We start from the raw sequence: 24,197 nt of genomic DNA, 5'->3' as shown, positions 1-24,197 counted from the left end.
ATTACGATGTGCTTTTGCAAGCTACTGCTGGGCCAATACATTGGAGCAGCGCCTATTGGCCAGTCTGGCGTCCAATCAGAGGACGACCAGAGCTTGGCCCAATTGGAGACTGCCACGAGGTCCCAACACGCTAAGTGAAGAAAAGCTGTCATGAGTACGTGATGACAACCTTTCACGGAGCCCAATCCAACGCGATCAACGACAGTCTTTCCCATGCAAATATTTGCGTTTACCCTAGCCCTAATCAACACACGCTGGCGTTGGACGGCCCGCGTTGAACGGCACATTCGAAGATAACCTGTCCATTGCCTTATGTCCCTCGGTTCTTTTATATTTACTTATCTTACGCTGATCATAAGCATGGTACAAGGTACGTCAACTCTCAGGAACGACCACCCACCGCTGCGTCCTAGCCCACACCCGCGTCCTGCGCGTCGTCGCAGAAAAAGCCACGCTCGCGCCTTCATCCATGGCCAAATGGCGAGAGGTGTACCTTGTTTGCACCCTCGGGGAGGAGCGGCGTCGAAGCGTTGCCGCTCAAGATGTCGCCTCGCCGGCGTGGCACCAAGTTTTTGAGCTGCCGCTTTCAAACGACGAAAGCGGCTTGTGCCTCAAAGCAACGCTGCATGGCCGAAGTCCGACCTGTATCGATCAAGTCTTGGGACAGTGTGACATCGATCTTAAGGAATTGCTCGCTGGGACCCAACCGCAGCGCCAGTCGTTTGTCTGTCGTGCACCGCAGGAGGCTAGCGCTCGACACGAGGTGCGACGGCATTTTTGATATCTGGCGATTCGAAACTCGTACCCACTCATACATACTGGTGCTAGGTGGTGCTAGGACTCTCCATAGTCGGGCCCAACGCGTCCGTAACGTACCAAATTTTCGAACTTCAGCGCTGGGCACCGTCAAGCGATAACTGGTCGAGCGACCACTTGTCGTCGCTGCTTGGCGACCGCGCGCCGTTCGAGAGCAAGCAACGCCGTGGTGGCACATTCCAGGAAGCACTTCCAGACGCATTAAAAGAGCAGCCGATCGCTGAGGATGGTCCATGGGCCTTTTCGGTTTCGGGTGCCGACGGCGACGGGTGGCGCTATGGCACGTCGGGCAACGGGCCGTGGCATCCCGAGACGAGCACGTCCCGCGTGGTGCGCTGTCGCGAGTGGCACAAGACCTACTATTATCGTGAACCATCGATCGTCGAAGAACGCTAACTAACCGAATATCGTCCATTTGCATTGCTCTTGTTCGAAATACAAGGGTTAGGGTCTGGATCAAATTCGAAACCAATCAGTATTAATACCACCATATGCTCCACTCTACACACCGTCACGTGTAAACGGCGCTAGCTCGCGTAAGCGTCATCGACGATTGCATCCTAGCCATCTATCTACTAGTATTATATCATATATAAGCTGCGCTAAAATATATTAAATAATCGTCATGCATTATGTGTGCTATTTTGGCATGATCGTGCATGAGGTTCGTCCAACGACGTCATCAACGGCAACCAACGCGCTGTGAACATGTATTCCCCTGGGCCAACGCACCCAACCGTCAGCTTCTCCGCCGGCGTTGACGGCCAGTATTTCTTCGGGCACATATACACGACATAAATGGTAGCTGGTCCACATCGCCGAGTGTCGGGGGGCGTGCCTCGCCACGCCGGCGCGCGCCGACTCTGCATCGCTTTGGAAAAAGTCACGAATCTTCCCGCCGCCGACCCCGACCTCAACACCAGCGATCCGTACGTGCTCATCACGCTCGGGCAGCACCAGTGGCAGAGTCCGCTCGTGCGCAAGACGCTGCACCCCGTGTGGCGGGACCAAATGTGCGAATTTCTCGTGACGGACGACGACGTCACGACGCACCCCGAGCTCGTTGTGTACGTCAACGACCTCGACACACTGCGTGTGGAGGACGCGCTCGGCGTTGCGCGATTTCCGCTCACCAACTGGGCGGGCGCCACGCAGATCCAAGACGCCAAGGTCCAAGCGTACCCGCTCCAGACGCCCAAAGACACACATAGCGTACGGTGAAGTCGGGCCTTTTGATGTCTCAACATGTTGTGATTTTAGAGCGCGCAAATTCACTTGAGTTTGTGCTTTGAAGGCTGGCTCGCGTCGTTCCCGGTTGTGGTGTGGGAAAACGAGCGCTGGCTACCACTTAGCAACAAGTGGTCCAAGGACTATTTGGCCCATAAACTCGGCGACCGCTTGCCGTGGACCGGCCCCGAGCACAGCGCACTGCTCTTCAAGGACGCAATTCCGCCGATTCCAAGCGCGTTCCAGGCCAGAGGGTCGTGGCAGTTTGACGTGCGCCAAGGCGACACTGACGGCTGGCTCTATGCCGCGTCCTTCAAAGGCCCGTGGAAAACGTCGATGCACCCGACGCACGTCGTGCGCACGCGAGCGTGGACCAACGAGTACGCGCTCGTCGTCTCGCCCCCCAAACCACCCAAAGCAAGCTCGTAGCTACGTGTGATACAACTCTTTTCATTGGACTCGATAACTTCTTTGATACTATCACCACCTTTTTGCTGATGCTTAACACTGTACCTGGCTGTTGCTAGTATGGTTTGTACTTGGTGGGTGGGTAAGCCCTATGTTTGTCATTCAACTCGTTTCCAGCTGCAACGCTTCTTGCATCTAACGACGATAAACTATCGAGAGAGGAAAGGTACCTTTATATATATTTACGCCACCTTTTATATCGTCATTTTTATGCTAGTATATATCCGCAGCCTGTACATGCGATGTGTCATATTTATCATGCTTCATGCTTTTGGAGTAAGAACTTTTTTTTTTAAATATGTTGAGACAGTATGCTTAGCGTCATTTCTGATGCTGGTATATTATTTGTCAGCAGTGTGTTCATGCGATTTGTCCTTAGTTTTTCTGCGTGGAAAAAGGAGGCTTACGGGTTACATGAAGCTTTATAGTAACCACTGGGCTATTTCACAACGCCCGCTTCTGTAGGGCTCGGGTTTGTATCCATTTATGTGGTTGCCACGTATGAGCTTGGTGTTTGTATACTTGTGTTTCCCACGCGTTCCCCACTTTTCCACGCGTGTATTGTTACACGTGAAAATGCCGACCATACTATAATGCAATGATATATGGCACACAATTTTACACACCTGTGAAAAACACATTCACGCACTACGCTTCCGACGATAGTGTACCAAAACATGATGCAAATATGAGTTATAGACACACTTTAACGTCTTTCACTTCGGTGGGCGAGACATCTTCGTGCGGGACGAGCGGAAACAGCTGCTCGCCTCGTCGGGACGCCGTTCGCTCGGCAATGACGACGGCCGCAATGCTCGGTCCCGCCTGGCGGGGCGTCGACTGGAACATCATCTTGAACTCCTCGAAGTCGACCGTGCCGTCGCCCTTGATATCGGCGCTCTGAACCATTTCCTGGAGGTCGCACGCTTGAATGTTCTTGAAGACGCTTTGGAGGCCGACGACCGAGATGCGCCCCGTCTTTTCTGCATCCAGCATCGAGAAAGCTTCCTTCATTGTCTCGTCGCCAAACTCGTCGAGGACCGCAGCGACAAACTCAATGTAGTTGATCTTGCCGTGCTTGCTCTACATCACAATAGTACACGCTCCGTATGAAACAAAAATGGCAAAAAAATACAGGTAAAATACCTGGTCCATGCGGGCAAATGCGTCCATGGCTTCGTCGTGGCCAATGCCATAGTCTTCGAGCGCCTTGCAAAACTCGGTTGCATTCAACGTCCCGTTCTTGTCGAGGTCCATGCTGTGAAAGACCTCGGCGACGATTTCCGGCTTGCAGTGCGCCTCGCCGACGCCCATGGCCATCGAGAGCATCGCCGTCTTTTTTAGTTTGTTTTGACCTTTGCCAAAGTTGACCATCTTCATAAAGAGCTGTCGCTTGTTCTCGTCAATGACGCCGGACGCCGATGTGCGCATCCAGCGGTGGTTGAGCGCTTGCTCGGCCGAGAGCCGCTCTAAGTTCGGTGTCACTTAGGCCGCTGCGAAAGAGGCGCATAGGTACCGTCCGGGTCGTCTTGCATGAGCGATTTGATAAAGTTGATGCAGTCGGGCGAAATGTCTTTCCAGATGTCGCCTTGGAAAAAGCTCGGCTGGATGCCATCAAAGATCTTGCCCATCGTCTCGTCTGTCGTCTCGCCGTGGAACGGCGACTTGTGCGTAAGGAGCTCGTAGCAGAGCACGCCGATGCTCCAGAGATCACACTTTTCGTTGTAGTCGCCGTCGAGCACTTCGGGTGCGACATAGTCTATTGATTGTGAGTTCAAACTCGGGACGGACCAAGGTTGTACCGATCGTGCCCAGTGATTTTTGCATTCGCTCACCCTTTTTCATAAATTTGCTCAAACCAAAGTCACAGAGCTTGAGCGACGTCATCTGGAGCTCGTTTTCCAAGAGCAAATTCTCCAGCTTGAGGTCGCGGTGCTACGACGCGATGTGTGAGAGCACTTGCGGCCTGCATTCGTACCGTGATCTGGTTCGAATGCAAGTAGGCCACCGCGCGGAGCAAGCACAGAATGAGCTTGCGCACGTCGGCCTCGGAGAATGTCTTGTCCGACTTGTACAAGTGGTCAAAGAGCTCGTGGCCAGGAAGCAGCTGCATGACCATGTACATGTGCTTGGCATCTTCGTACGAGGCAATCATGCGCACGATGTTCGGGTGCTGGAGCCGCTTGACGATGCTAATTTCGTTGAGGAGCGAGCTCTACACGCATCGTTTGACCTGTAGCGCATACTTGGCAGTGCGCACCTTGTCGAGCGCGTTGCCGAGGTCGACGATCTTGACCGCCCAGACCTTGCCGCTCTTGCGATTTGTGGCGCGGACGACGCGGCCAAAGGAGCCCTTCCCGAGCTCCTCGTGGAACTCAAAGATGTCGTTGATGTCGGACACGACAGTGTGCTGGACAAGCTCGGATGCGAGGTCGTCGGGCAGGTGGTCGTCAGCCATGGGCGCCCGCATGTTGCGCAGGCCCGGCGTGCCCACGTGGTCGGGCTTGGAGCTGTGGCATCCCATGGCGGCGAGGTGGCGGCGGCGACGGCGACGAGCTGGCAGCAGCGGCGGCGAGCAGTCCAGCCCAAGAATGCGGGTTCAACGTATTTTTCCCGATCCTGGTGTAACGCGCCGTGTGTTTTTATAAATGTTGCTTGGTATTTGTATGCCGACGGATTATTATTATTTCACACCGTTTCGAACCTGTGAGAAATACAGAGCGACCACCAACGATCTATTGCGTCAAATAGTGTTAAACGCGACCTCTGTCGCAAGCCATTGCTGCAACATGGACACAGGCATTATACGCCACGCAAGCATGCCCCGCCACACAATAATCCTTCAAAAACGGGTTGTGGGCAGCGTGCAAATGCAACAGCACTGAACACTGCCGGCGATTCTGTTCTACATACACTATTTGATGCCACATCCTCCCAATCATCTCCATACAAGGTCACGATGTGATGTGGCATGGCTGCAGATGATCGCTTCGTCTCAGGAGAAGAATGTCCACTCAGCGTCGTACTCTCGGCAAGGAGCTGCAAGCTACTTCCTCCTCGTACAGTCCATTCACCTCGGGGATCAAGGCACTACGTCGCTGTAGCTTTGTTGTTTCAACCATGTCGCCTTGACTCTGTAGACTCAATGTAGACAGCATCGCAGCCACGCCACTCGTTTGTGCATCCTTGACGTCAGCAAGCCTTCCCCGACATTTCTCACAAGGTCAATTTTGGTGCAGGTGGCGGCGCTGGCTACTTTTTTATTTTTCACCATTTCACACACGTGAAATGCACCTTGGTTTCACACACGCGCGAAACCCCCAGATTGCAGTTGATGCTATGGCGGGGTCGACGCCCGTCAGCGTCCTGTACGACTATGTCCCTACAGGTACGCACATCTACGTTCTGAGTGCATCATACAGTTGGCGCAGAGCCCGACGAGCTGGAGCTGCGCGCTGGCGACACGCTTCAAGTGCTCGCGTACCTCGACGACGGCTGGTGCCAGGGCTACGTCGATGGCGCGCCGGACGACGTCGGTCTCTTCCCGTCCAACTACGTGCGCAAGATCGAGCACAAGGTCGAGCACGCCAAGCTCAACTCGCATCTGCCGCCATTCCGGAGCAACCAGACCGACGTGCTAGATCGTGTCCGCGCCCTGCACGACTACACTCCCCAAGGTACAAGCCCACCCTGTCGCAACTTGCCAATGTACAAACTGTCGTAGAGGCGGACGAGCTCGAACTACACGCTGGCGATATTGTCGTTGTGACCAAAGAGCAGGACGATGGGTGGTGTCTGGGGTACTTGGCCGCGAGCCCCAGCGTCGAAGGCCTCTTTCCAGCCAACTACGTGGCCCCCCTCCAAACCGGCAACAGTTCCAAAAGCAACAACAACAGCAGCGACGCCAGGCGCGACGAGACGTCGCCGCCAGCGACCGAGCACGAAGTGGACGAAGACCCCTATTACATGCGCAACCGGCGACCAAAAGAGGTCGCCAAGCCAATGGACGAACCTGCACTCGACGAGCCACCACCGGTCGCCAGCGAGGCATCCGCGTCGGATGGATACTACGACGCCAGAGGCTTCTACATCACGGCAGCGGGGTACTACGACACGCAAGGCACGTTTTTCCCAGCGTCGACGCCGGCTGCAACAACAGCAATGACAACAACCAATGACAACGCCGCGGTCAGTGACGCCGCCGCGGGGTACTATGACGAGTACGGCAACTACATTGTCGACGGCGGCTATTACGACACGGAAGGTCTCTTCCACGCCACTGCAATAGCCGTCGATGGAGCGATCGAAGGCGATCGCACAGCGCTACCACCAGCGGAAACTAGTGCGTTCGACGTCGCGTTGGCTTCCGAAGCCGACGAGAGTGCGGCCATGCCCGACGCTTCATCGCTGATCGCAGTCGAGCCGAGCGCCGAGTATGATAACCCTGTGTGCGACGGCACCATTTCAATCCTGGACGGGAACGCCGAGGTACCCTCTTGGCCGCCCAGGTCCATGGATCTTCCAAGCGGCGTTGAGAAGAGCGGTGACACCGACAACGACGAAAACGAGGACGATGAAAGTGGGATCGGTGCCAAGCGTCAGTCGGTGCAGCAGCTCAAGCGAGCTCTGGAAAAGGCCAAGCGGGCAAGCGAGCGTGCCGAGCAAGCGCGTCTGCAGGTTGACATGGCAAACCTCTATTCTAAATGGCCACCAACGGACCGTAGGCCGAGCGAGACATGGAGTTGGAGCTCGAGACCCGACGCAAGGCGCTCCAGCGCCAGCTCGACGAAGAACAGGCCGCCAAAGCCGTGGAAGCGTCACTGCACGCCCAAATGCACGCAGAGCTGCAGAGCACGCAAGAAGCGCACGCCGCATCCACGATCCTGCGATCGTTACGTCATCACACGTTTCGACAGCGCCACGCAGCGCATGTGCGCGACAAGGCGCACAAGCGAGCGGAGCTGCAACGCCAACAACAGGCTTCTATCAACGACCAAAAGCGACAGCGCGAAGCCCAGCGCCAGGCCGCCGCCCACGTCCTGCAGCGGTCGCTCCGCCACCGCGTCTTCAAACGCCGGGCGCAGCAGTCGCACGCCAAGTGGCAAGAGGCCAAGGCCAAGAAACTCAACCCCAAGCCGCGTCGGTACCACTCCAAAGTGCACGTGACGGCCGCCAACCGTATTCAACGCGCGACACGCGACTACTTGGCGTGTAAGGAAGCCAAAGCGACTGCCAACGACCTCCGAAGCCGGCGAAAGGCCAAGGCGCCGGCCAAAGCAAGGGTCATTCGGCCGCAAAAAGAGAGTCTCGTATCCAGTGCCAGCACGCACAGTCTCTTGTACGCCTCGCGGAATCCGTCGTCGTCTGAGCTTCCAGTGCTGGTGCCACTCTACGCGACGGACGTGGCGCAGATCTCGCAGCTCGCAACGCTGATTGCCAACTCAGTCAACCTCGAGGTACATGGCTTTGGTTTCTGAGGTGACACACGTATTTGCTGTCTAGCTCGGACGACGACTCGCCGAGCACGATGCGCACCTTTCTGACCTCACAGCATCCATGCACACGCTGCAACACGTCATTGAAAAGCACAATGCAGCGCTGCATAAGGTCTACGACCAAAACGAGCGCCTGCAATATACGCTCGACGCGAGTCCGCTGCGAAAGCGACAGGTGATCGATACCAAAGTCTCCCCGATGCCGCTGAGCGCGGGCCCACCCGCGGCGCTCAAGCCGTTGCCTCCGTCGCCAAAGCACATTGCTACCAAGCAGCACCGGCACCCGTCGCCATTGAAGCCCGAACTTCCATCCCCACCCAAGTCCTTTCTTCCGTCGCCGCCAAAACCTCGCGCTCTGTCGCCGCCAAGAGCTCGTGGTCCATCACCAACAAAATCGATGGTCAAGCCCCCGCTTCGGTCGCCCCAACACCACACAAGAACCGCCGTCGTCAAGCCGTCGCCACCGTCGCCTCGGCAGGTGCACAAGCCGGTCGCACCGTCGCCGACGCAGCGAGTCGCCATGGCGCCGTCGCCAAAACTTGTACAACCAAGCCCGACCAAGACCCGACTCCCGCAATTGCGCGGTGTCAAGCCCGTCCAAGGACTCTACTACAAAAAAGCCAAAGCGACAAGCAACAGTGGCAAGAGCCCACCGCGCTTGCGGCCGCCCCAAGGCTTTAGCTCCAAGCTCAAAGAGCCGCCACGATAGCTTGTCCACTGTAGAAATCAAGTAGCAACCCAGTCGTTTTTGCCGCAGCTCTCGGTCGTAGCCGACACATTGCCTATCGTAGCTGGCAAGTTGTCTTGGGCGATGCGTTGGAGCACGACGGCCCGAATTCTCTTATTTTTGAGATAAAGTTGACAGGGCTGTTCTCATTCATCACCCAATTCGTGGACTTTGTAGTATTCTATGTTACCGTTGTCGTGATACTCTACGTAGTATTCATATTGTCGGTGCATCTCCGACAATAGTGTCCAACATCACACCAGTTGATTGGCGTGCGTGCCCACGACGATGCACCAATCAGAAGTGAGGATGCGCGGCAGGATGCACCAATCAAAATCAAATTCGCATTTTCAGCACCATGGGGAAGCGCAAGGCAACGACTACGAGCCCGAGTCTCCTCGAGCCGTTCGAGGTCTTGGTCGCCGATGGCGCTAGCGCCGACAAGCCCTCGCTCGCTCTCGTCCGGGACATGGTCCTCGACCTCTTCCTCGACAGCAACATCGATGCCATGCAATACCTCGTCATGCTTGTGCTCACCGACGCCGCACCTTCCATCGTAGCCGCGGCGCCGGCCGATAGCCTTCAGTTTGGTGTGCGCCTCGCCGACGGCGACGCAATCCCCAAGGTCGACGCCACGCTGCTGTACACGCCGACGACCAAGCTCGACCAGGAAGCGGCGAAGAAGATGCAAAAAAAGCTGGTCAAGAAGAAGATCAAGAAGCTCAAGAAGGCCGAAGAAGAAATGGGCCCAGCGTTCTACGTGGCGTCAGACGATGAAATCGCTGAGTACTTTCGGGCGCTACCGTTCGACACCAAGGTCGCGGACGACGGGACCGCGTTTGTCGCGACGGCGCCAGCGACCTCGCCGTCCTCATCGCAGCGGATGCTGGCGCTCGACTGCGAAATGTGCAAGACAACGCGCGGTGTCGAGCTCACGCGCATCTCGATTGTTGACGAAGAGTACAAGGTATATATGTTGTTTTGTCGTACAGCAAACTGACTTTTTGGGAATTAGGTGCTCTTGGACGCGTTTGTTTTGCCCGAATGTCGGATTGTCGATTATTGCACGCAGTATTCGGGCATCACAAAGGAAACGTTGGAAGGCTGCACCAACACCCTTGCCGATGTAGCGTACTTCTTATCCGCAAACGACTTCTTATTGGCGAGACATAGATTCAGGCCAAGGTCCTCGCCCTCGTGGACGCCGACACGATTCTCGTCGGCCATTCGATCGAGAACGACCTCTTGGCGCTGCGCTTGCTCCACCGCCGCGTCTTGGACACGTCGCTCTTGTACCCGCACCCCAAGGGCCCGCCGTTCCGGTCCGCTGTATTTTTTATTATTTTCGAGGGTTTTCTCAACGTTGATTAGGTCGGCGCTGCGCTTCTTGACGGCCACGTACCTCAAACTCCAAATTCAAAACGATGCATCGGGACACTGCAGTATCGAGGACGCGACGTGCACGATGAAGCTGGCGCAGGTGCGCACCCTTCTGCTGGCAAATCAAATCTCAAAACTGAATCTCAATAGCTCAAAATCGAAAAAGGCCCGGGCTTTCCAGGCACACACGCCAAGCAGCACGCGTCGCGAAAGCTCGTGAGCGAGCTCGCGAAACGCAAAAAGTCGGCGTTGATTGTCGACTCGGCGAGCGCGTGCCGGTCCCTCGCCGGAAGCACAGCCGGCGCCATTCCGTGCCCGACGCTCGACAAGGTTGTCCATATCGTCAAGCAGCAGCTTACGACGGGCTGTGCGCCGCACTTTACATGGGCCCGCGCTGCGCTGCCGACCGAATTCGATGCGGCCGCCGTATCCGCTCTTGTCGCGTCCGTTCGCGCAGACATGCCACCGGCGTCGATGCTGCTCGTGCTCACGACGCCGCCCACGACCGAGCTCAAGGAGCTCCACTCCATTCGCACGTCGCGCGGTGACCCGCGTTCGTCACTCCTCTGGGACAAGACGATGCAGACCAAGCTCGATGGCGTCGCGACGACTGCCCAACACGGCACTTTGCAGCTGTTTGCGACGCCACCGAAAAGCGCCGAGTAGATCACTAAGAATACTACAGCATTACGAAAGGTCGTTGACCATCCGACAAGTACGGAACCGGTGCCAAGTGGCCTAGGGGAGATGAAAGAGGATCGGCCCATCCTACTAGCTACTTATTTGATATCGTTTCTCGGGTCTAAAATACGCTGGCTGCCCCGTTGCACCCACACCACGGAGGCTCTTACAAGTGCAAGATGTGTGCAATAGATGATATTTACATTTGCGGGAATCAAATTGTCGTTTTGTTCGTTTTACCACCTAATATCCATTTTGCCATTCTTTTTGTTATCCTTTGCTGCAGTTTATAGAGACTTGGTTAGTCAAGTCGAGGGGTAAACAGGAGGGAAAACCGACGACTCATCATAACGCCGCATGGCGCGCTATCAGATATCACTCGTGACATCCAAAGTATAATCCACTTCCGTCGACGGGTTGCGAAATTCGAAATTATACGACAAATTATACTATCGCGATCGACTCTCGCAGGAACCTGTAAGAAAGCATCCTCTCCCATAAAATCGAGTGGCCGATCCGTCAAAAATGAGCCGAAATGCCGTGAAGAAACTGCAGACAATCGATATCCTGGCAAGGAATATCCCTAACAGCATATGCAGTTCCGCGGGAAAAAATCGTTGGTCGTCATGGCGCTAACTAGTATCATTGTCGTCGGACATTCTTCAAGTCGATCGTACAACATGCCAGCGCACCCCGAGACGTCGACCGCGGAGGAGAGCAGCGAAATCGAATCGCGTGTCGTCTCGGCGGACGACGTCAAGAAGGAGCGAAAGACGCGGTATGTCTACAGGGAAGCGGACGATATCCGCCTCCTTCAACAAGTCCTCGGCGACCAAGGTCTCTTCGTTGCCGGAGCCAAGCCTGCCGCCCAGTGGCGCTCTATTCACCAGTGCCTTTACGACGAAGGAATCGACGTCTCCCAGCATAGCCTCATCCAACGCCTCAAGACCATATACAAGACGTTTCTAGACCGGTCCTCGCCGATAGCAGTTGGTAGCCCTTTTCTAGCTATATTTTCGTCCATTGGTCATACTATGTTTAGGTGACAAGGACCCGGTGGACGAGAAGACCACACTTTTGATGGAGTACCACGAACTTGTTCGAGAGGGCGCAACGGGCAAGCGGAAGACGCGCCATGTCGAGATCGCGACCCAGCGCAACGAGGTCGACCGAATTTTGTCTCGCGACGCTGCCCTTGCGTCGGCCGGCTCGAACGAAGAAGGCGAAGAGGTCCACGAACGTAGTTGTCCGCCCAACCGCAAGGTCGACGCCAACAGCTACCTACAAGAGATCCTCCGCCTGCACGCGATGGAGCAAGACGAAGCAACAGCAACCAAAAAACGACGCCTGGCGTTGGAGCAGCGCCAGCTTGACTTTCAGCAAACCATGTTGGAGCAGCATCGCAGCTTCCAAGAACTTGTTGAGCAGCAGCGCACCTTCCAGGAGCTCATCCTCGAGCAGCAAAAAGTAATGACGCAGCTTTTGCTGCGCTTTGTAGACAAGCTTACCTGACAATGCATTACTCTACTAAGCTCGTCAATATTGTCCATAGCTCGGTGCACACTAATTGGGCGCCGCGTTTTTAGATATCAACATTATTTTCCTTTTCAACCCACGGCCAATGCCACTTTTGACAAACGACACCATTCAGGTGGCAGTCACCAAACGAGACATAACCTTTCAACTAAAACAATGCAACAGGATAGCGCAGGACGCTTGAGGTTCTCCGATTCAAATACGTCATCGCGAAAGCGGATGTAAATCATGCCGGGACCGCCGCTTCACCGCGCTCTCTTGCCAAAAGAAAGTTCGCGCGTTGGCAATCTCGGCTCGCACGTCGTGAATGCTCCGTGGCACCTTGTAGTGCGGGTGCACTTGGTGCTTTGTCGATGGTTTGAACTTGCGCTCGAGCGAGACGCCGCCCGTGGGCACGGTCAAGTGCCACGGAATGTGCACGCCGCCGGGGGCTTGCAGCGTGCTTTTCGTGCGAATGTGTTCGCGCAACGGCGCAAGTGGCTGGTTGTGCCGCAGTAGCTCTTGCACGTCGCTCCGTAGTGGCCGAATGTCGCTTGCGGCGTCGAGTTGCCGCTTTACAAAGGGTGTGAGGCACACCTTGTACGGCGCCGGTGGCTCGATTGGCTCGGACAAGGTCGAGTCCCCGCTTATCGACATGTGCTCCCAGTCCGTCTCGATCATGGTTTCCAGCACGAGATCGTCCGTCGGTTCGGTCGCGGGCTCGGCAAGGGCACTCGAGCGGCTCGACGACGGCTCGTCAAGTGAGAGCGGTGGCAACGGCAGCCGCCCGTGGTGGGCCTTGCCCGTCGGCGATCGCTTTGGTGACTTGGCCATGTGCTTGATGTGCACCTGCGTCTTGGCTTCCTTGGAACGGCGAAGGAGCTTGGAGGCAATTGCTGACGCCGTCTCGATCGAAATGGGCGGCGTCGGCATGGGTTCGTCTTCCTTGAGCAAGTCGTTGAAGTAGGCTTCGAGCGCCGTGTGTCTACACCACGGCACTATAGTCATCTCGTTTTTGAACAAAAGGTGATACCCCCATTGCCGAGCAAGAAACACCGCGTTGCGCTTGTCTTCGTTCAGAAGCGAGAGGTCGGCGCCGTACTCGAGCAAGACGCGCGCTGCAATCTAGCGCAAACCGTCAATCTCCCATTGGTCTATAAACCCCCGAAAAATGCGAAAATGCACATCCTAAATAAAAATAAAAATAAAAGACCTCGTTGCCTTTCATGGCGGCCAAGTGCAATGGTATGTTGCCTTTGCCCGACCGCGCGTTCACGCCAATGCCCTTCTTGATCAAGAGACGCATGGGCACATCGTCGCGGCAGTACGTCGCGAGGTAGTGCAACGACGTGTGGCCCTCACGGTTCTGACACGCAGGGTCGGCACCGGCCGCCAAAAGCAGTTTAATCGTTTCCTACGCTCTTGTTAAGGGCGTTCGAGATGAAGATGCCGCGTACCGTGTCGGCGAGGAGCGAAGCCATGAGCAATGGCGTTTGCCCCAAATCGTCGACCACATCGACCATGACGTTGCAGTCGATGAGCGCTTGGATGAGGCGGTGGTTCCGAAGCCCAACCGCAATGTGCAGCACGGTCAAGCCGCTTTTGTTGCATACATTCAACGGCGTCTTGCCGTATCGCATGAGCTGCAGCGCAATCTTTTCGAGATTTTGGCCCATTGCGAGGTGCAGGACGGTGCAGCCATTCGCGTCCATCGACTCGAACAAGCCCGGCGGTCCGCTACACGGTCTCAATTCTATGTCCCTCTTGTGACGACGACGTACGCAGTGATAAAGGCGTCAATGAGCGACTCGAGGTGGAAAAACGTGCTCTCGTGCTTGAGGGCGAGGTGCAAAGCGTTGTGGCCATTCAAATCGAACACCGTGATGCTCTCGGGTGTCATCGCTTTGAGCAAGACGCGTACACAGCGCGTGTAGCTTCCAAGAACCGCCAAGTGCAGCGGCGTTTGCCTAACCCCAAACAGCGCATGAGTCATGAAAAAGGCGTCCAATAAGACACAAATACGATACAAATACGACGCAAATACGATACAAATACGACGCAAATACGACATCAAACGCTTGGAAACATCGACAGTGGGTACCCGAGAGACGTCAGTGTATGTGCAAAGTGGCGCGTCATATCGTGTTCGAGAAGCCGACGCAATACGTCAACGTGACCGCCTTCCGCCGCCAAATGCAAGAGCGACTTGCCGTCGTCGTTGACGTACTGCAGCTCGGTGTCGAGCGACGACGCGCCGTGGGCCACCAAGAGGTCAAAGATTTGGACATTTTTGAGGGCCGCACGGTACATCGACTGGATAAGATTGTCATATTGTGCGTGCTGTGACGAATGGAAGTTGATATACCTGCATGTACGGGTTGGTGCTACTTGGGTATTTGGCCGATGGGTCCGCGCCCGCCTCGAGCAAGAGGCGCAGCAGCGTCAAGTCGGTCAGCATGCACGCCTTGACGAGCGGTGTCACGCCGTCGTTGCTGATGTTGCTCAAGAGCATGCTTCGTGGAATCTCGGCGCCGTCCCGGAGCGCGTACCGAATATACTCATAGTACTTGGAGTCGAGCGCCATGTTCCATAGCTCGAAATTGCTGGACGCGGCTTGGTGCTAATACGAATATGTAGAGAGCAAGGTAGAAACGACGATAGGAAAACAGAGGACTACAGTACCTTGGAGAGCGCTTCAATCTGGCGCGCGAGGTTCGCCGCCGCCTTCTTGGACGCAGCACGCTCGTCGCCGTTCCAGCGCTTGGCAAAAAAGTCTTCCCACGCCATGCTTCGCGCCTCTTGCGCCATCGCTTTGGCGTCGCGCATGCGCTGCAGTGCCACATACGCGTCGACATCTTCGCTGATCTCAATGTACGCAAGCGGGATGAGCACCGTCGAGTTGCTCGCGCGGAAGTCGTCCGGATCGTCGCTCATATTTCGACTAAATTTAGAGGGCGTACTGCTCCTAGTTTTCACATCAGCCACTATTCGCTCATCATCACATTTGGGATAAGGTCTTGCCCCAACGCATTGTTCTACTACTCGGTCGCTGCTGTACCAATCATCGACTCACTGGAAGACGAACGACACGCTGTGGCAGACGCAATTGTCGATAAAAGTTGGGTACTTCATGCTTGTTACGGTTAGTACATTGTGTATCACGACACGACGCAGCCGGCACGCGTCTTCTTACCGTTGGTTCGCTGCTTGGACGGCGCGAGTGGTCGTGGCGGGTCGTTCGTGTCGCTCACGACCGCCTTCACCGGTGCATGTGGCGTCTCGTCGTCATTATCCTCGGACGCGGCGCGGTCGGCTGTCGTAATGTCGTCAAACTCGGCCTCTTCCATGCGCAGCTTCTCGCTCGATTTCTTCTTCATCGTCGTCGTCGGCTTCATTTGGTGTCGGGCTTTGGCGTTATTGGTCTCCTTTGTCTTGGCCTCTTGGAGCGCGATGCTCTTCTTGGACGACTGCTGGACCTCGGACGTGAGCGTCGCAATGTCAGCGACAGGCGCGACATGGTCCTGGCCTTTCCGGAGGTACCGCCGCACAATGTGTTCAAAGATGGTTTCGACATTGAGATTTGCTTGGACGCACGTCTTGAAGAGGCGAACGCGGAGTCGGTCCTTCATGGCATCGACTTCGTCTCTACGCGATATGCATGAGCGGAGCGGAAGGTTGCGACGAAGTCAAACGTGGTCATGGCGGCGTCGTCGATAAGGTCGATTTTGTTTTGGACAAGCACTTGGGTGAGCGACCGGCCGCACTCGTCAAACACCTTTTGCTGCCAGGACGGCAGTGCTTCAAACGACGCGCGGTCGGTCGTCGAGAAGACGTACACGGCGGCGCCCGCGCCCTTGTAGTAGCGCGACGTGAGCGCGTCAAACTCTTCTTGGCCGGCCGTGTCCCAGATCATGAGCTGGACGTCGTCGCCGTCGACGTTGACCGTGCGCTCCATAAAGTCGACGCCAATCGTCTTCTTGTACGAGCTCGTGAAGCGACCTTTGGCGTACTGCGTCGTCAAGCTTGTCTTGCCCACATTGCCGTTGCCGAGCACGATGACCTTGACCGTCTCTATATCATATATAGTGGTCATGACGCAGACAGAATGGTGGCCTACTCTCAAAGTCATCGCAGTCCATCATCTCATCGCTCATGTCGCCCGGAGGATAGTGTACGAAATGAGGTCGAGGCTAAATCTGGCAGCGGTTATGACGCGAACGATCTTCCCATCTCCGTTGTTGCGCTTGATCGTCGTCGCTGCCGGCGACCAGCAAGTCGTGGCCGCAGGATGTTTGGGATGCGAGCTGCCCGTCCTCGCGTACATGTACTAGTCTGTGCTTAGGTCTGGCCTGCCCAGCAGCGTGCCACGTACGCTTGGTACACGTTCGGTGTGCGCCTCGGGCGAAAGCCCATGCAATGCAACAGGTCGAAACGCGCTCGTTGGGTGACAAGGATGGCGACGTTGTCGTCGTGTCGAGCGTCGGCTACGTTGGGCGATAACGCGTGCGAAGATTGCCATTGTCCTTGGCCGCGATCTCTGCGACCTGTCCACCGTTTATGCATAGCACTGTGTGTCGTATTAAATGAGGGATTACAGAATGGCGCCGACGGCCTGCGCGCTGTAGTAGACAAGCGCGCTGAGCACGAGAAGGACCACCGAGTCTAGTACAAGCGTCGTTAGTCGTCAAGAAGAGAGGTTGGAGACGGACGTACTGAAGACGAGGACTTCCCACTGCGAGAGGAGCGTCAGGCCAAACTCGAGCTTGTACCAGTTGTACTGCCGGGCGACGAACGAGATCATTGTGCTGCTGCCGACGATGGAAAATGGGCTCTGCCACCGGCGAAAGAGGTCCGGCAGCGACGCCCATACTATAAAAAGCATTGGGTTGTACTTGAGGTTTGTATGCGAAATAAAATTCATGCGAAACAGTATGCAACGCCGCATGATTGCGTCATCATTTCGCAGTAGACAGGCGAGCACGGACAGGGAGCGCACGACGCTGCCGCCCAGCCATGGCCAAGGGCCTTCGCCCGCGTACGCATGCCTGTAGCCGCGAGACATACCAGCGTCGTACGTCCGCGCTTGGTGCCAGGCGACCCCTAGGCGGGAACGGTGCTCCTGGTCCATGCCAGGTCGAGCATTGGCACGGCCATGGCGCCTGTGGCAGCGCACCAGAGCCCTTGTGCTCCGAAAGAGGAAGAGGATGCACGCTGTAGCCATGCAGGATGGCTGATGGTGAAAGCTTTCGTGTCGCGTGGAGGGCAGTCTGTGGTCGCGTGGAGCTATCGCAACAGCGTCGTGCCGCACTACCGGTACGCGTGTTTGCCGAGCGCATAGCCCAGCGCACTCGACTCTGTGGTTGGCAGACATGGTGGACAAGCTCAGTCGTTCGATGCTCCTTCATGGCAAGGGATCCTGTGCGACCCTGCCAATGCGCAGGTCGCGTCGTGTAGGGTGTAAGCGCCTCGGGACAACCATGCTCTACGCCTGCTATCAACACTGAGGGTGCGCTGATCCGGCGGTGTTCACCATACTCGAATTGGCGGTGCATTGTCCGTCGGCCACCTTTTGTCCACTCGGTGGATTCCTGCTTCACACGCAGGAGGTGCGGGGTTCGAGCCCGTAGATGTTGTCCCTTCCTTCTCTATCCAGCCCATTGGCGTTGGCATCATCACCGTCTCGTCGGTGCTTGTCAGACTTGCGCTCGCCTGTTGTGCCCAGCGATGATGCCAAGTACGGTCGTTCATGGTCGCAACAACATCCCTTGACCTACGCCTGCTCGTATGCACGTGCATGGCGACTGCACCACCGAGCGGCCGCGTTTATGCAACGGTGGCCGTCGGCCATCCATGCGACCCGGCGTCGTGAGCTGTCCCCATCAGCATACCTCGGCGATGTGTAGCTCCATACTGCGCAAAGCAGCGGCTCGCTATGGCGTTCGTTCCGCATGAGATGCTAGTCGCGTGCCACATAGGCGGCGCGTGGGCTCTGCGTGGTCAGCGTTGGAGGCGCATCGTCATCGTCCATCGTCGAGCATCGTGGTCGTGGTCTAGTCCGGATACGCTGCCACCAGCATCCGGTCGATTGGAAATTGCAGGATTTTGGCCAATGAAACTTGGCGCGCCGCACGTCTACTAAACCTTCGCCACACTTTGCGATCGATATGTGGCGTCAACTGAGCTCGAAGAGCGCGCGCCTGACTCGCGCCGCCAGCACGGCCGCGCCCAAGGCCACGCCGCCGACGCCGCCGAAGCCGGCCGCGCCGATGCCCAAGGCCGTCCCGCAGCCCGCGCCCGGCAGCGGCAACGCGGTCTATGGCGTCCTCTTCGCGACCGTGACGACGACGATTGGGTGGGGCGCGTACATCAAGCAGAACCCGACCTTCAACCCAGACGCGGTCAAGGACAATGTTGCGTGGGCCAAGTTCCGCGAGTTTGTGCTCACGACGGTCCCGCCGACGCAGGCGCTGCCCGAGACGATCGTCGTCGCCAAGCCCAAGCCGGCCGAGAAGCAGCCGGTCAAGAAGGAGGCCGAGAAGCCCAAGGTGGCGGAGAAGAAGACGGTCGAGAAGAAGGAGTCGGCGCCGATCGAAAAGAAGGAGGCGGTCACGATTGCCAAGAAGGCGACTGTCAAGGACGCCGTCGCGGCCAAGAAGGCGGTCGTCGCCAAGACCGAAGCCAAGCCCGAAGCCAAGATCGAGGCCAAGGTTGAGGCTGCCGAAGCCAAGGTCGAGAAGGCGGTCGTCGAGGCCGAAGCCGCCGTCGTTGCGCAAGTGGCGGCGGCCAAGGCTGCCGTGGCCGAGGTCGTGCCCGCGCTTCCGACGGCGCTCAAGAAGAAGCTCGACGAAGCGTCTGCGAAGGAGAAGGCCGTCATCGACGCGCTCAACAACGACCTCCTGACGTTCGAAGAGAAGGCCAAGGAGACGCTCGCCGCCACCAAGGTCTGTTGCTGCCCATATCTAGCCTCTCACTCACAGCGACGTGCCCCTAGAACACGGTGCTGAAGAAGGCGCGCGCCGAAGCCGACGCGATGAACGAGGAGCTCGACCAGTCGATGCTCGCGGGCATCAAGGACCTCGACGCCGACATGCTCCGCATGCGCGTGGCGCAGCTCGTCACCGAGATGAAGCACCGCACCAAGTGGGAAGCCATGCGCCTCATGGAGTCGCTCAAGCGCATGGAAGAGGATGTCCAGGCCAAGGTGTGTACCTCAACGCGCCTATTCTGTGGCCTCTTATATATGGTGTCGTAGCACTTGGAACTGTTGCAGCAGCAGGACAAGCTCCACAAGGAGCTCCTCTCGCGCGAGCTGCGCCTCCAGGAAGAGGTGCTACACTCCGATCGTCTTGTTGCATTCGGCTCATATCGATGGCTACAGATTCTCACGCGCACGGCGCGTGACGAGCTCGATGCGTTCCGCACCAACCACGAGTCGCAGCTCAGCGTGCTCGTCAACCAGCAGCAAGCGCTCATCCAGGCCGAGTACGCCAAGAAGCTGTCGGCCGTCCAGGAAGAAGCCGACCGCAACGTCATTGCGCTCGTGACGGCCAAGACGGACGAGCTCGAAGCCAAGTTCCAGGCCGAGCAAGAGAGCCGTCTCCAGGTACCCTTTCGGTCCACCACGACGTGTCTCACGAGTCTTTGTAGGAACTCGAGTCGTTCCGCATCCAGCTCCGCGCCGTGAACGAGCTCTTGGGCCAAACGTCGACGTACGAAGCGTTTAGCCACCAAGTGCACAAGGTGTCGGTCGCGGCGCTTGCGCTCACAGACCGCATCGAAGCCGCCGCGCCGCTCCACAGCGAGGTGCGCGCCGCGTGGATCCCAATATCTCTCATGTGTCGTGCGTAGATTCGCGCGCTGGCGGCCGCGGGCAAGGGCGACCACCTCCTCGAGGTCGCTGTCGCCTCGATGGCCCCGTTCGCCGAGGGTGCGCCGTCGGTGGCGCAGCTCCAGGACCGCTTTGCATATGTGCGCAACGCCGGTCGCCGCGCCGCGCTCGTGCCGGACGAGTGCCACGGTATGCTCGGCCACCTCTTTGCGGGTGCGCTGCTTTGGCTTTTGATCCCGCCGGGCGGCCCGATCAAGGGCGACGACGCCGAGGCCATTTTCTCGCGCGCCGACTATGCGCTCCGCGCCGGCGACATTGAAACCACCGTGAAGGAGCTTGACACGCTCTCGGGTCTCCCCCGCGAGGTTGTTGCCGACTGGGTCGGTGCGGCCAAGTCGCGTCTCACGATCGAACAGACGTCCAAGGTCGTCAAGGCGCACGTGTCGCTCCTCGCTGCGAGTTTGTCGTAGAGGCATTATTGATACACATCGCTTCGTGGTGCTTTGGCGACGTCTGCAACCCACAAACACTGAACGTGCAAAGGCAAGCTGCGTTAGTCGCGGGAAATGAAGTGGCGGGTCACGCCGCAAGGCCATGGTCGTCGCCATCGTCGTCGTTGGGCGGAAGCCGGTCGGCGGCCGTAAAGGAGAACCGACGAAAGAGAGGCGACTCGGGCGCGAGCGCGCCGCCCGATTCGATGGTTGCCTTCATTTTGGTAAAGCTGTCGGCAAAGCAGCTCGTGTCAAGGGAGCTGGTCACGGACGGCACCACGGGCGGCGTCATGCGCTTGCGCTCGAGGAGTCCCCAGTCAATGTCCTACACGCAGCATACGAGCGTCCCGCAACACACGCATTTGTGTACCTTGAAGAACGGGTGTTTCTTGATGGCTGCGACGCCGCGCACTTGGAACATGGTCGACTTGCCCGAGCCGAGACGCTTCTCGACGTTGCGCTCGAGTAGCTGCTTGAGAATCGAGTGCGTCTCGGGGCTCAGCCACTTGGGTAGCTTGAGCTACACGGGCTCATTCGATATACAGCCGACCACTGGCGTCGCGCACCTTTTCCTGCAGAATTTTCTCGAGCAGCTTCTTGCGGTTGTTGTGGCGAAAAGGCGGGTACCCCGTCACCATTTCGTAGATGAGCGCACCGAGGGCCCACCAGTCGACCGCGTGGTTGTACGCGTTGCCTCGGATCATTTCGGGCGCCATGTACTCTAGAGAAGCGTGTCAGGGCTAGGGTCCGAGGCGTCCGAGAACCGTTGGTGCCACACACGGTGTTGGCTTCGTTGGCCTAGACATTGTCTTTTCGAGTGGCGTTGGCATCGCAACATGGCGGTACCTCGGGGAGTTCCTTGGACAAGCCAAAGTCGGTGAGGCACACGTGGCCGTCGGCATCGACGAGGATGTTTTCGGGCTTTAGATCTCTACGTGACGTGCTTGGTTCATAGACAAGAAGGGTATAGTCGTGAACTTGCCGATGGATGATGCCCATGCCATGGAGGTACTCGAGAGCGAGGACCATCTCAGCTGCGTAAAAGCAGGCTGTCCGCTATACAGTCCATGATGGTGTATGAGGAGTGGAGCGCGATGAGCGGTCGTACTTCGAGAAGGAGACCTTGCTTGCTCAATGTGTGAAAGAGCTCGCCGCCGGGCACATATTGCATGACAAGGAACACATTGTCCGCGGTTTGAAATGCAAATTGGAGCGAAATCAGAAACGGGTGGTTGACTTTGGTCATAATGTCGCGCTCGGTCTGCATGTTGGAGATCGAGTTCTTCTTGACCAAATACTCTTTGCTCACAATCTACAACGTTGGATTCAGAAGAAGGACACTGTTGTGCAGTGCAAAGGACCTTCATGGCGTAGATCTCGCCCGTCGGTGTATACCGCACTTGAATGACCTAGTCAAGTGTCGGCTGTCACGACGACATGGCATGTAAGATAGAAGACCTTGCCAAACGCGCCTTGGCCAATGACGCACAGCAGCTCAAAGTCGGACGGGCGATGTGTCGTACTCGCCTCGGTCGACACGCTGAGTTTGCTCAGGCGGCGGCTCACGTGGTCCGCGAGATTGGTTTCGATCGAGCGCGCAAAGTCCACCGACTCTCGGCGCGAGACGCCCAAGGCGTGGCGACTACAAGGAGATCGCAACGTCCATGAGCCGCGCCTCGCACCATGCGCCTACGTAAGCGTCTCCTCTGGCGCATGGGCAGCCAGCGCGGGTGTCGTTGCCATGGTCGCCAAAAAGTGCACCCAACAAAATGCCCTTTTGAAATGCAGCCAGGGAAATCGTTGAGGCTAGAAACACCCAACACCATTTTAGACCGCACCGGATCGCGCTCATCAACATAGCGAGACATGGCCGTCATTTCGCGCGGTATGCTCTCTCGAGATGCACTGTGTACGGTCACGACTGCCCTACGCGCGCAAGTTTTGCGCAGATAGCGGCCATGCTCTTGTCTTGACCTTGCATGCAGGTGCTGGCATCGATAACGACACGCAATTTTACATGCGCCATCGCTCCTGTCGCTACACACAAAGTGATCTCAACCTCGTTAGCACCAACACCGACGCGGACCTGCCCAAGCTGTTGCGTACGCGCCATCACGTCGCCGCACCGGGCATTGCCGTGGTGCGTGCTGCGCGTGGAGCGCTGGACCTCTGAAAAACATGCGCATCCGGGCCACGATCCTCAAATATTAATTGTGAGAGGTTTTGAATTGGATGCTTTTGGTTGGTGGCGAGGGAATCGCGGCGCGTGATTGGCCAGCCATGTTTACTGGTGAGGAGCTACCAATTTATACCGAGGCCAAATGTAAGGGCAATCTCAGTTCTTTTCATTCCTTTCTCCTACGACTGAAAAAGATGGCCAAGCGTACGTCGCCGCCGGCGCAATAAGAACCGAGTTGCTCAATGTGCATCGTGTGTAGACAAGCCCGCCGGTATCCGTTGCGCCCGCAAGCTGCGCGTCCACCGCCGCACGCAGCGCTGGAACCAGAAGTCCTACAACAAGTCGCACTCGATCACGGCGATGAAGGCCAACCCGCTCGGTGGTTCGTCGATGGCCAAGGGCATCGTGCTTGAGAAGATTGGTATTGAGGCCAAGCAGCCCAACTCTGCCATTCGCAAGTGCGCGCGTGTCCAGCTCATCAAGAACGGCAAGAAGATCGCCGCCTTCGTCCCCCGCGATGGTTGCTTGAACTACGTCGACGAAAACGACGAGGTGCTCATTGCCGGTTTCGGTCGCCGCGGCCACGCCGTCGGTGATATCCCCGGTGTGCGTTTCAAGGTCGTCAAGGTCGCCGGCGTCTCGCTCCTTGCCCTGTACAAGGACAAGAAGGAGAAGCCCCGCTCGTAAATGCACGGCGACTCGAACACGACGACGCTGCTGTCAGTGTCTCCTGTTTGTGTTCCGTGGCGCGTGGTGACGATAGCTGCCATGCGCACGAACCTGTGTCTCTGGGAGATTAATACAAAAGGAATCAGTTCGCATGGGTGTTGACACGCGCAAGCGACCCGCACGTGGAGGGCAGGACGCCGGAGCGAGCTCGCCAACCTCCCGCGACGAGTCCTGCGTCGTCGAGGGCCGCGTTGCCCTCGCCGCCCATTCCAGATACCGTACCAGTGTTGCGACGTCCAAGGCCTTGTGGACTGTGGAGCCAGCCGCACACGTCGCCGTTGCTAAGAAGGACGAGATGCCCGTTGTGTTGTCGTAGCAACGTTGTCCATCTCAAGTGCTGTGATGTCCTTGAGGGTGTTCGGCCGACGGTGTCAGGCCAGCCAGTGACGTGCGCCACTGGTCCACGGACGCTATGCTACGAAGTGTTGGTTGAATCCGCAAACGCACGGACGCACCAGCGAGACTCTGGCAGCACAAGCTCGATGCGGTGAGACCGTACAAGAATGGAGAATCCGAACCAAGGCGCCATAGGCGCTGGGAACGCCATCCAGCTGATGATGATCTTGGTCGCGCGTTGGTGGACCGACAGGTCGACATGACTGCAAGCGTGCTTCGACGTCTGCGATAATGGTAAAGTTGGCCGAGCAACCGCGTCGGCAAC

General features: G+C 57.2%; 11 protein-coding genes across 12 annotated transcripts; 6 read left to right on the top strand and 5 right to left on the bottom strand.

Moving 5' to 3' along the window:
- Positions 1-1,614: 1,614 nt before the first annotated feature.
- On the top strand, positions 1,615-2,541 carry SDRG_16144 (hypothetical protein; the record flags this gene model as incomplete). The annotated part of the gene is made up of 2 exons (XM_008622342.1): positions 1,615-2,028; positions 2,077-2,541. 2 exons carry the CDS (start codon positions 1,615-1,617, stop codon positions 2,470-2,472), a joined length of 810 nt encoding a protein of 269 aa, XP_008620564.1. The 3' UTR covers positions 2,473-2,541.
- A 581-nt stretch (positions 2,542-3,122) lies between these two features.
- Positions 3,123-5,146, bottom strand: SDRG_16143 (CAMK/CDPK protein kinase). Its single transcript, XM_008622341.1, has 6 exons — positions 4,772-5,146; positions 4,490-4,726; positions 4,314-4,446; positions 4,028-4,270; positions 3,658-3,980; positions 3,123-3,594 (listed from the first exon to the last, which is right to left on the bottom strand). The coding sequence occupies exons 1-6, from the start codon at positions 5,033-5,035 to the stop codon at positions 3,205-3,207; spliced, it is 1,590 nt and encodes a 529-aa protein (XP_008620563.1). The 5' UTR covers positions 5,036-5,146; the 3' UTR covers positions 3,123-3,204.
- A 704-nt stretch (positions 5,147-5,850) lies between these two features.
- SDRG_16142 (hypothetical protein) lies at positions 5,851-8,900 on the top strand (the record flags this gene model as incomplete). Its single annotated transcript, XM_008622340.1, has 5 exons — positions 5,851-5,899; positions 5,943-6,188; positions 6,236-7,188; positions 7,236-7,967; positions 8,014-8,900. 5 exons carry the CDS (start codon positions 5,851-5,853, stop codon positions 8,713-8,715), a joined length of 2,682 nt encoding a protein of 893 aa, XP_008620562.1. The 3' UTR covers positions 8,716-8,900.
- Positions 8,901-9,082: 182 nt separating this feature from the next.
- Positions 9,083-10,910, top strand: SDRG_16141 (hypothetical protein). The gene is made up of 5 exons (XM_008622339.1): positions 9,083-9,700; positions 9,749-9,859; positions 9,907-10,055; positions 10,105-10,213; positions 10,264-10,910. Exons 1-5 carry the CDS (start codon positions 9,092-9,094, stop codon positions 10,777-10,779), a joined length of 1,494 nt encoding a protein of 497 aa, XP_008620561.1. The 5' UTR covers positions 9,083-9,091; the 3' UTR covers positions 10,780-10,910.
- A 536-nt stretch (positions 10,911-11,446) lies between these two features.
- SDRG_16140 (hypothetical protein) lies at positions 11,447-12,332 on the top strand. Its single transcript, XM_008622338.1, has 2 exons — positions 11,447-11,787; positions 11,837-12,332. Exons 1-2 carry the CDS (start codon positions 11,475-11,477, stop codon positions 12,304-12,306), a joined length of 783 nt encoding a protein of 260 aa, XP_008620560.1. The 5' UTR covers positions 11,447-11,474; the 3' UTR covers positions 12,307-12,332.
- A 116-nt stretch (positions 12,333-12,448) lies between these two features.
- On the bottom strand, positions 12,449-15,267 carry SDRG_16139 (hypothetical protein). Its single transcript, XM_008622337.1, has 8 exons — positions 14,992-15,267; positions 14,675-14,929; positions 14,411-14,622; positions 14,091-14,276; positions 13,767-14,046; positions 13,523-13,723; positions 13,343-13,434; positions 12,449-13,294 (listed from the first exon to the last, which is right to left on the bottom strand). The coding sequence occupies exons 1-8, from the start codon at positions 15,241-15,243 to the stop codon at positions 12,535-12,537; spliced, it is 2,238 nt and encodes a 745-aa protein (XP_008620559.1). The 5' UTR covers positions 15,244-15,267; the 3' UTR covers positions 12,449-12,534.
- Positions 15,268-15,415: 148 nt separating this feature from the next.
- SDRG_16138 (Ras-like protein Rab-23) lies at positions 15,416-16,530 on the bottom strand. The gene is made up of 3 exons (XM_008622336.1): positions 16,427-16,530; positions 16,002-16,380; positions 15,416-15,954 (listed from the first exon to the last, which is right to left on the bottom strand). The coding sequence occupies exons 1-3, from the start codon at positions 16,461-16,463 to the stop codon at positions 15,468-15,470; spliced, it is 903 nt and encodes a 300-aa protein (XP_008620558.1). The 5' UTR covers positions 16,464-16,530; the 3' UTR covers positions 15,416-15,467.
- A 225-nt stretch (positions 16,531-16,755) lies between these two features.
- SDRG_16137 (hypothetical protein) lies at positions 16,756-17,133 on the bottom strand. The gene is made up of 2 exons (XM_008622335.1): positions 17,023-17,133; positions 16,756-16,971 (listed from the first exon to the last, which is right to left on the bottom strand). Exons 1-2 carry the CDS (start codon positions 17,108-17,110, stop codon positions 16,901-16,903), a joined length of 159 nt encoding a protein of 52 aa, XP_008620557.1. The 5' UTR covers positions 17,111-17,133; the 3' UTR covers positions 16,756-16,900.
- A 1,340-nt stretch (positions 17,134-18,473) lies between these two features.
- Positions 18,474-20,607, top strand: SDRG_16136 (hypothetical protein; the record flags this gene model as incomplete). The annotated part of the gene is made up of 6 exons (XM_008622334.1): positions 18,474-19,250; positions 19,301-19,510; positions 19,562-19,636; positions 19,688-19,912; positions 19,957-20,112; positions 20,158-20,607. 6 exons carry the CDS (start codon positions 18,474-18,476, stop codon positions 20,605-20,607), a joined length of 1,893 nt encoding a protein of 630 aa, XP_008620556.1.
- On the bottom strand, positions 20,598-22,823 carry SDRG_16135. 2 transcript variants are annotated; one of them, XM_008622333.1, is made up of 11 exons: positions 22,715-22,823; positions 22,322-22,665; positions 22,087-22,270; positions 21,990-22,037; positions 21,737-21,940; positions 21,611-21,684; positions 21,475-21,559; positions 21,393-21,426; positions 21,195-21,349; positions 20,999-21,148; positions 20,598-20,953 (listed from the first exon to the last, which is right to left on the bottom strand). In XM_008622333.1, the coding sequence occupies exons 2-11, from the start codon at positions 22,369-22,371 to the stop codon at positions 20,717-20,719; spliced, it is 1,221 nt and encodes a 406-aa protein (XP_008620555.1). In that variant the 5' UTR covers positions 22,372-22,665; positions 22,715-22,823; the 3' UTR covers positions 20,598-20,716. The 2 variants fall into 2 exon arrangements, with proteins under 2 accessions (XP_008620555.1, XP_008620554.1); XM_008622332.1 differs by lacking the exon at positions 22,715-22,823 and having other exon boundaries at positions 20,717-20,953; positions 21,475-21,684; positions 22,322-22,387.
- A 124-nt stretch (positions 22,824-22,947) lies between these two features.
- On the top strand, positions 22,948-23,657 carry SDRG_16134 (40S ribosomal protein S23). The gene is made up of 2 exons (XM_008622331.1): positions 22,948-23,011; positions 23,067-23,657. The coding sequence occupies exons 1-2, from the start codon at positions 23,002-23,004 to the stop codon at positions 23,492-23,494; spliced, it is 438 nt and encodes a 145-aa protein (XP_008620553.1). The 5' UTR covers positions 22,948-23,001; the 3' UTR covers positions 23,495-23,657.
- The last annotated feature ends 540 nt before the right edge of the window (positions 23,658-24,197 follow it).

Source organism: Saprolegnia diclina, assembly GCF_000281045.1.
Source record: "Saprolegnia diclina VS20 unplaced genomic scaffold supercont1.115, whole genome shotgun sequence".
Taxonomy (NCBI): domain Eukaryota; phylum Oomycota; class Saprolegniomycetes; order Saprolegniales; family Saprolegniaceae; genus Saprolegnia; species Saprolegnia diclina.
Note: the sequence above shows the minus strand (reverse complement) of the source record. Positions and strands in the feature narration are given on the sequence as shown.